Genomic DNA, 10,086 nt, shown 5'->3' with positions numbered 1-10,086 from the left:
CCCTTTGGCAATCGACAGCTGGATGAAGACCTCCGCATGCCATGTCGGTTATGAGGATTGTTTGACCATACTTCACCACGCTGGTCAGTTGAGGTTGGAGCCCCGGTCCTGTTCGGATAACACTCGCTACTGATGTTAGCCTTGGCTGGGAATCGAACTCGGCTAAACCGGGTCTGGAGTGCTGCGTGCCAACCGCTCTGCCATTCATCTTTATTTGCATACCACCAGGACCGAGACGTAGCCATTATGAGCTCACCGAGGTTATCGACCCGCCGGATTTTATGATTTCCTTATCGCGAGAACGCTCGGTTACTTGAGACTTTTGCGAAATCATGAGCACCAGGAAATGGAACAGGCGTTGGACTTGGGGGGGGGGGTGAAAAAGGTGAATGTCTCCTACCACGAAGGGACGAACTGTGCCTCTGTGCCATCCAATCGGTCATCGGTGCGATTGCAAAAAGGTAGAACTCCTCTTACCGCGGCGATGTTGGAGTCGACGATTGTGGATCCTGTTACAGCGCGAGTTTGCTCCCGTTGTCGGTGAAACAAAACAATTACAGATAATCAGGCTTGGGGGACGAACCAGATAATCGTGGATAATGGGAAAAAATAGAGGCACGAATAACAGGAAGTGTTGTGGACTCCACGGCTGCTGCTGCTGCTGCTGCAGATGAGTCGCATGGAATAGTTTCGCGGAAAATATGAATTTGACTATTTTATTCTGCGCATGCATTTTAAGTGGAGCCGCCTTGCATCGCCGACGAACAGAACGGCGTTTAAGGAAACCATTGTTACCTTTTTACAAATCGACGAAACTTGTGTTTTCAGATATTTTGACAACAATAAAAACAAATATTCCTTTTAGCCAGTAAAGCTTCAAGTAGTCTTTAAAAGGTTACCTTTCATTGAAGTTCTGGCATGGGATGTTCTTTGATTGTTTATGCTTTACAACGAAGCTTGAAAGCATTTACGAATCTCAGATTTCCAAACCACCCCAACCTTCAAATAATTGACCAATGTATGCATTCTCTGTTATGGTTCCGATTTGTGTCCACAATATGCGATCACATATCACCGTGAGGGTGGAGTAATGCATGTTTCATCAACTTAGCCCACTCACTCATTCAAACGCACAAAAGCGTAACAGAATCCATGTGCATGCATGGTCGCATGCACATGGATGTATTTAAATCATTTATATTAAGTTCGCTTGCTTGCTTGCTTGCGTGCTTGCTTGCTTATGACCGTGCAAATCTTTCGGTCGTTTTTTAACCCACTTCCCGTGATCCAATCGAGCTGGCATTTTGCACACAGACTCGTTGTGCGAGACAATTAATGTTCGTGAAAATTTTTTTTCAAAATTTTACACTGTTTAGGGAAAACAAATTAAATATTTAATTACCTATTGCTTAATACTGGCAGACAATCATCTGACCCATAGGTGGCAGCCATCTCAAGCCGGAGGACGAGAGGACTCTAGCCGCCACGCATATAAAGGATTTATAGTGAAAAACTTTGTTTTTACGGGTTATACTTATTATTCGTTTGCCATTCACCTGGCACTGTGGTCGAGACCACTCCGCTCACCATCGGGCTCAAATTTCGCCCGAGGTCCGGCTCGGATATTTATCCATCAGTCCAGCCAGGGTGGATGAATTGAGTACCATTTTTGTGAGGCGTCGACAAGTGGTCGTCCTGTGGGAACTCGGACCCGCCAAAGGAATGTGGAATTGCCACCTACTGTCGTGGTTCAGGATCGTGAACAGCGATGAGCGCTGCCGAATGAGCAATCGAGCAGGGTGACACTTTTGACCATTTTATCTGAAGATGTTCGTTTAAAAGCAACGCATGAAAAATGTGAATGTTAGCATTCGTAACTGCCAAAGAGTTCTTACCGAGTTATTAATTACTATGATCAACTCATCGACCGTACAGATTTACAGACCCTATGTACTATTTTTATTTTACCAGGTAAGGCCCACTGAGCTGTGCAGCTCTTTTTCAGAAGCGGCCTGGCCACAAATGATAGCTCAATGAAGTGGCCTATCACGTGGCAAATGTATCGTAGCCCAATACTCTAAACCAGGGGTCGGGAACCTTTTTGACTGGGAGAGCCATAAAAGCCAAATATTTCTAAATATATTTCATTGAGAGCCATATAGTAATTTTTAACGTATAATAAATTAAATATGTCTTACTTTTAATGCGACTTCTGGTGCTGCATGGTTTTGCTGATGGCCTTGTAGTCTGGTTAATACGTAGTGAGGTTGAGCTTCATGCAGGCGTTGAGGCCCCGTGACCCGTGAAATTTATCTTCAAAACTAATTTCTGTTTACTTAAAAATGACACAGTATTATTAAGCAATATCACAAGTATTTTAAAATCAGTTCCAAACTGATTTTTTATTTTATTTTTTTCAACTCTAAATTGTCTGGGAGCCATATGCCGTCACCGAAAGAGCCATATATGGCTCGCGAGCCATAGGTTCTCGACCGCTGCTCTAAACGCATGTTTATAAATGTGAAAGGAAAAAATGGAGGATGCGGAGAAAAATCCATGCGACGATGGGGAAAACACGCAAACTCCAAATATAGAGCAGGCAAGAGGGTCGGAATCGAACCCACGACTTCCTGAACACCAGGCGAGATCGTTAACATCTCGTCACCGTGGCAACCCTATGACCGTGTGTGCGTGTCATTTTATGTTCGTGACCTTGTTATTGCTCCACCACTCGGGCAATATAACGAAGGGCCCTCCTTGCGGCACGTTTTACATGACTCGCCACTCACTCCCCATCGATCTCACAACCAGTGTCGCAGGCGACGGACCTGCCCACGGACCCACACAATCTCACCGCACAACCCGAGTCCACGCGACGAGTTATCAGCGGCGTCCAAATTCCATTGCCACGTGAGCTTTACTGGACAAAGTGGTTGTCGAAGCAGGGCGGTCGGCGCTACTGCCTTTAATTGCAGATGAAAACTTATCACCTTGTGCAATAGAACCCACCCCCCCCCCCCCCCCCCAATGCAAACCACGTAGCCACAGGTTACCAGAATTGGGTACTGTTGATCATCGTCATCATCCAAGTCCAGTCATTAAACATGTCCGTTCTTTAACTGAGAATGATATCGCGTGCCCGCGAGCAGTCAACCGTGGCGCCGCTTACCCGGACATTTGTCAATCCACTGACCGGATGAGGGCCACTTATGTGGTTTTGTGGGCCGCTTTTTGACCGCGCCCACTCTGGTCAACATTGGGTGGTGAAGGGCAGGTGGCCCATGACCACCGGTTCGGACTCATAGATTTTGCTGTGGCCAGGGGAGTCAGGATCGTGGGGGCCATAGCGCAGTGTTATGGACCACCGGGCCACCGCTGCCCCACCCCAGCATTATTTCGCTGCCGAGGTGAAACGCAAGATGCGCGTGGAGGATGCCGGGGGGCCTTCGTGGAAGGTAGCTAGGTGCAAGCGATATGGAAGTTCAGAAGAAGGGCGTTGTGTCGATGCAATCGGGGAGAGAGGAGGCTGGGACCTGTGCATCAGAGGAGCGGTGCGACGCAGTGGTGAGCGCACTGCACTAGGAACCAGCCCCCCCCCCCCCCCCCCCCGAGTTCGATTCCCGCTCACGACCAACACCAGTGACGGTTTATCTGAAACGTTCCTGGGCCTCAACTCAGCCTCAGATGAGTACCTGGTGCGATGTGTAAACATCGCCATTGGGGAGACAAAGACGGCCGGGCGTGGTGTTGGCCACCCAACCCCCTCGTGTGCCGTGCCGGCCTTCGTAGGTGCTACTCGATAACAGCACTTGCCCCTACAGTCTATTAAGGCTACACGGAGGGGGGGGGGTCTTTGTCTTTGTTTGAAGGACAGGCCACGGAGATGAGATCGGTGGCTCTCCAACATCATCGGCAAATAAAATAAATATCAACATACAGTACCCATTATATTCTGATCGTATTGCCCCTCCACCATCGCGCCCCCACCTGGATCCACCAGTGGGATTGGCGCGGCACAACGGATGTCAACAGGGCGGGAAGAGCTGTGACGTCAGTTGACAAATAACAATGTGAACGTCGGTCCAACGTTGGCACGCTGTTCACTGGGTGGCGAGATACTGAGAGAGCAGACCTTTAAGAACCTTGTAAATGCCTTATCGTTGCACAACCTTATTACAGACCAATTCAGACCTCGACTTAAAAGCTGTCGTGACTGCAGGAATACATATTCTATGGGTCTTTCGGTAAAGCCACGTAGATAGAAAAATAATTTACAAAAATATCACGACGTTTCGATCGCAACACAAGCAATCGTCTTCAGGTGAGGCTGATTGTGTTGCGATCGAAACGTCGCGATATTTTTATTTTTCTATCTACGTGGCTTTACCGAAAGACCCATAGAAAACAATTCACCCCGTGCCCCTTATACATCTCAACGTTCATCCTGCAAAGTCCCAACACAATGGAGAAGCACGAACGACCGCACCCATCCTGCGCACTGCCCTTGGGCACAGCTCGGGGCGGTAAGGGGCCGTCCATAAATGACGTCACGCGATTTTGGACGATTTTTTACCCCCCCCCCCCACCTTCGTCACACGGCGTCACAAAAAGTCAGACCCCCCCCCCCTCAAATATAACGTCACAAAGCTCTGCCCCCCCCCCCCCAAAAAAATAAAACATGCTTCAAATCGCTTTAAGCTATTGTCATTGCAGTGCGTATTTAATGTGGCGCTGCACTCTGATGTTGTAGGAGAAAACATTTATTAAAAAGTCCATTTAATTAAGTAGAACGTGTTGTCTATATTTATTTAAAGTTGCGTATTTTTATGTGAAGTCACATTTCTCAACACCCCCCCCCTTCCCTAGGTGCGTGACGTCATTTATGGACGGCTCCAAACGCTGCTGTGCCCATAGTCGCCGGTGCTGTGGCGTGGCTTGTGTGTTTGGGAAATCCTTAATTCCCGATCAAATGTGTCGGCTGCTGCGGAGATCGCCGCCACTCTCCAGAGTAAAAAAAAAATCTGTTCCACGACTCTTTTTTTATTTGGCCGTATGCCATTTTTTGTTGTTACTCTTAGGTTTTTTCGGTAAAGTCACGTAGGTAAAAAATAAAAATAAAAAATACCTACGTGACTTTACCGAAAAAAAAACTAAGAGTATGAATCCTTGCAGTCACGAAAGCTTCAAATCTAGAATTTTTTGTTGTTGCCCGCATTGAAACGGCTGTATGCCGCACTCAATTGCCCTGTAAAAGGATGCGGGGTAAACCGCATGGGTTGACAGCTGTGGCAACGGCAATGTGTGTGTGGGGGAGAGGAGGGGAAACCCCACCCGCGTTACTGGGCAAAACTTCACGAGAGATGATGGCGGTATTTGCATAGCAGCTGGACTCGGCGCTGTTCGTCATCAGCGCGATGACGACGATGTGGTGGATTTCGATTTCGCGATTCACGTTCGAACCACAACGAGCGTCTTTGAAGGAAGTTTTATTGGTCTCAGGGAGCGGGGGGAAGAAGGCACTTGCAAGGAAGTGGTCGGCGAGTCCCACAATACAAATATTTGTTTTCTTCAAATTATATTACATCCGATGCTTATGACACGTTACAACGCAAGCCCTGGCCACTGAATCGTTTATTTGAAAAAAATGTGTCAATTTCAAACCGGGCGGAGGAGTGCCATTGCTTTTATATATACAAAGATAAAAGAACCCCCCCTCTTGTAAGCCTTTACAGACTGTTGGGGCAAGTGCTGTTCGCGAGTAGCACCTGCGAAGGCCAGCACTGTGGCACATGAGGGGGGAGGGGGGGCAGCAACACGCCCCGGCCACCTTTGCCTCCCCCAGTGGAGATCTTTCGCACAGGGCACCAGGTACTCATTTGAGGCCAAGTCGACCTAGAGGAGGCCCAGTCGACCTAGAGGAGGCCCAGGATCACACAAGAGCCGTGCTTCAAATCGGTGGCTACAAACAATGCCGAGATCATCCCCGACCTTTGCATCGGCCAGCGTGGAACAAAACCCCGGAACGGAATGAAAATGCGTTCAAAGCGCTCTCCAGTCTCGTCCAGACGCAACGCAATTCATAGGGCAAGGGCCGTTTCAAAACCAGCGATGTTGCTTAACTATCTAATGATGCGCGTGTGCGCTCTTCGATTATAAAGTAATCATCACTGACGATGAGAAAAAGGGTCCTCATGTGGTGGATCGTTTCCTATAGTAGGGTTCCGTGCATCATCTCCCCCCTCGGGCATGGACATTTAAAAAACCATATACATTTACAAACGCGTGACACCATAGGTTTTGGGATTCGTTTTAAAATGTGACGTAAAACTGATTTGTGATACGCACACAGTGGATTGGACGTCAGTTTGTGGGTCAGTGCCAAAAGTGGATATAAAAAAAATCACGGCGCCTAGCAAAGGGGAAACACATTGGCCGATATCACCTGTGCCCTGACCACGAGAACGACCACGGCCACGTTGACGCCAATAAAACTTTGCATGGGCAACCACAGTCCTCGAACACCTTGCCCAACATCCGGCATCGTGACGCAACCAACGAACCCGATCACCGTGACAGAGCAAACGTTGCGCCTACCCCTCTGTTTTGTAGACGAGAATGGATTGCCATCCGTCACCAGCAGCGCGTTATCTACGGAAGTTCAACTTCTTGCGCCACCGGTACGTGGCCAACCGTGCTGAGCGGGGCTACGGGGTTCTGGTGGTGCGAATTCCTAGCTGGCAAGTGCCGCAAAAGACACACAAAGATGCCCCGTATAGCCTTAACAGACTGGAGGGGCAAGTGTTTAGCGAGCACCTATGAAGGCCGGAACGATACACGAGGGGGTGGGTGGCCAGCACCACGCCCGACCGCCTTTGTCTCCCCAGTGGCGATGTTTACACATCGCACCAGGTACACATTTGAGGCCGAGTCGACCCAGAGGAGGCCGAGGATCGGTTCAGATAATCGTCACTGGTGTTGTCCGCGAGCGGGAATCGAACTCCGGTCGTCGGGTTCGTGGTGCAGCGCGCTACCGCTACACCACCGCTCCCCACGCACACACGCTCGATCGATCCAGGCGAGAACTTCACCACATCGCCGTGGCAAGTGCAGCGGGGAGGGCCTCTCGTCGCACTGCGATGCTGAAACATCATCAGCACTCGGCCGGACGAGCGGCAGGCCACCGCCGAAGGTCCGAAAACCGCTCCTCGGCAACTTCTCTCGGACTCCCTCCCAATTGTCTCGACTGCCCGAGTTCGTGTAACCTCGCTCTCAATTCGCTGGGCTTTTTGTAGGCGGCGGCATCCGTGACAAAGGAAGATCTCGGACGGGTGCACCGTTTTGACGTGCTCTGCCGTGCAGAGTATGACCACCCAACACCGCCAGTGCCGGCGTGCGCACAGCTCAGGTGCTGCGGTGGCTCAACTTTGTTGTGGTTTGCCCCTGCGCCCCCCCTCGCCCCCAAACTTTCAACATCGTCTTGTCCACACGCAATCCCTCTACCCGTACCATGACAGGCCGATGCCAGGACCCGACAAAGCAGTCTCGCTCCCACCAAGTGGGGAGAGACTCGCAGGCCAGAGAGGACGAAGAATGAGAATCCAACCCCCCCCCCCTTCCTCGTCCAGGGACGTGACACAACCGTTACTCGGAATCATTGCTACTGCTCGGCTTTCCCTTCTGTGGTGCTTTTGATTTAATAAGATATCGTTACACGTGCAATACACATTAATAACGTGATGATCTCAATGGGCTCTCAGCCGATTTGATTAAGGTCAGCGATTGTGTAGCCAGGGGAAAGGGTTGAGCCTCGTTACACAAAGCAGACGTCAAGGTCGGGACTTGGAAACTAAACTATTTAAACGAAAAACTATTTTGTATTTATAGCTCTTTTGCAAAGCGACCTGGCCACAAATGATAGCTCAACGAAGTTGGCTTTCATGCGGAAATGTATTGCAGCCAAATACTCTAAACGCACGTTGATTCTAAATGTGGAGGGAAAAGCCAGAAGACCCCGAATAAAAATGAACACGTGACCATGGGAAGAACATGCAAACAAATATACTGGCGTTAGGGTCGGGATCGAGCCCACGACCTCCTGTATACCAGACGAGGTAGTTAACATCTCGCCACTGCGGCGCTATGGCTTGTCGAAAATATACAAACCATGCAGTGATATTCCCTCGTGTTTTAATCAACTGGTCACAGGAAGTGTATGCATGACCCGCCCCCTACTGGACATCATTCATAGCTCATCGGATTCCTCCAGTCTCAATACAGATTCTGATCCTATGATGTCGTCCATGAGCCCAGATCAGATATTTCACTGGTCACTACGCACCTGAGGTGGGATCCAGTTTCTTCACGTGGCCAAAGACAGACTGAATTACGTGATAACCACTTGAAATGACCGAGTTATCAAATAATTCACTCTTGTTGCCCGTACATATAATAAATCGGTGCTACGAAAGCTTCTCGAGCAAAGTTGGTACCAATTTACGTTCTGATCCATGGACGAATGTGGCCCACCAAAGTCAAGGCTAAAGACAGGCAACAGTTGGTCACCCGTGGAATTTTCTCAGATCGTGGCTCCTTCGACTCGTGGCCTCTCGAGTGGCCTGGGAGATACGGCTCGCCGAGACATCAAGAGGCACGGATCAGTGAGATGAGACAGAGAGGTGCACGAGAGACAGAAATGAGAGCGCCGTTGAAAAAGGGATTGAGGCTAGCGAGTAAAAGTGAGGTAAGGAGATCCGGGGTGCGGAGGCATGGAAAAGCAGTCACGTGCGCAGACTTCTAACGACGTCACAAAACCCACGTGACGTAAAGAGGCCATGGCGATGTCACTTGGCCTGCCGGCACTATGTGGCAATTTTAATTTGAGGCCCGTCAGAAAGAAAAAAAAGCAGCAGGTGAAGATCCCGGGTCTTCAGACAGCAAAAGGGTCGAGAAACCAACGAAAGTAACGGTAGCGGTGCGTGAGAATCCAGCGCTGCTGGTGAAGTTCACACCGCAAGTTTTGGGCCCTACGCTGTGAAACCCGGCGAATACGACCCAACTCTCAGGATGGTTATCGTGCGACCAGTTCTGGTTAGAAATGCTCCTTGAGATTCCAGGGCAATGCCTCGGTAACAAAGCAGACGTCACACCCCCCCCCCCCCCCCCCCCCCCCCGTTCCAGCACCACATAACACTCTCCCGGTCGTCAAAGGTGCCCTCCTGGAGTTTACGCGCTTGTGGATGCATATTCAGAGCGCCAGTGACAAAAATATTTACACTGTCAGGGCACATTCAGGGACCCACAATCAGAAGAGTGGCCTCTACTGTGACTTAATGGTGATTGGTACTACACTTTATCCACCCTGGAGGGATGATGGGCCGCTGAGTCGACCCCATGACTGGAATTTCGACTTGGCAAACGTTGGCATTGTGAGTCGAACATTCAGGACAACAGTGCCAGCTGTTCAGTTGCTGAATATATATTATATGTATTATTTATTATTTATTTGTGTACCTCACTACAATTGTATGGTCATGAGCTCAACTGGTGGGGGGTGGGGGTCGCTTCAGCCCCCCCCCCGCCCCCCCCCGCCCCCCCATGGATCTCTCCGTGGTTTATGAAAATAAATTAGCACCAACCAATTCGTCAGAAGTCAACAACAGTGGCCGTCATACCGAGAGACTGGCCTCGGCCATAGGAACTTGGAAGTTTCACCGCCGGCTCAGGGCCACCAATGGACACACATGAGCACCGCCCTCACCGCCCGCCCCCCCCCCCCCCCCCCGCCAGATGCTCGCTCGGTGAGAACTTTGTTGTGGGCTGGACACGCGCTCGTGGTGGCGCTCACAGCAGCAGGTAGGTGGTGGGCACGTAGCCCTGGGCCGGGCCCGTCTGCCTCTTCACCAGCGTCCAGCCCTGCCCCGTGTCGGCCTCCACCACCCACAGCACCTCGCCCTCCGCCACAGCTATGGTTCCATCCGAATCGCCTGCACGCACGCACCCACCACCACCCACGATACAACATTGGCATGTTTCCTGGGTTGTTGCGGCCGCTGATAATGATGCCGCTGATGCTGCTGCGAGTGCACA

At 50.4% G+C, this 10,086-nt stretch overlaps 1 protein-coding gene across 1 annotated transcript in view; it reads right to left on the bottom strand.

Moving 5' to 3' along the window:
- Positions 1 to 5,470: 5,470 nt before the first annotated feature.
- LOC133348633 (formin-binding protein 1-like) overlaps positions 5,471 to 10,086 on the bottom strand; it is a 51,859-nt gene continuing 47,243 nt past the window's right edge. Inside the window, exon 14 of the mRNA XM_061561558.1 lies at positions 5,471 to 9,983. Coding sequence (XP_061417542.1) covers positions 9,841 to 9,983 — 143 coding nt within the window. The 3' untranslated portion in view covers positions 5,471 to 9,840. The remainder of the gene's footprint in view (positions 9,984 to 10,086) is intronic.

Source organism: Lethenteron reissneri, chromosome 27, assembly GCF_015708825.2.
Source record: "Lethenteron reissneri isolate LAM-NWPU_2019-01 chromosome 27, ASM1570882v1, whole genome shotgun sequence".
Classification (NCBI taxonomy): Eukaryota; Metazoa; Chordata; class Hyperoartia; order Petromyzontiformes; family Petromyzontidae; genus Lethenteron; species Lethenteron reissneri.
This window is presented reverse-complemented; position numbering and strand designations above follow the sequence as displayed.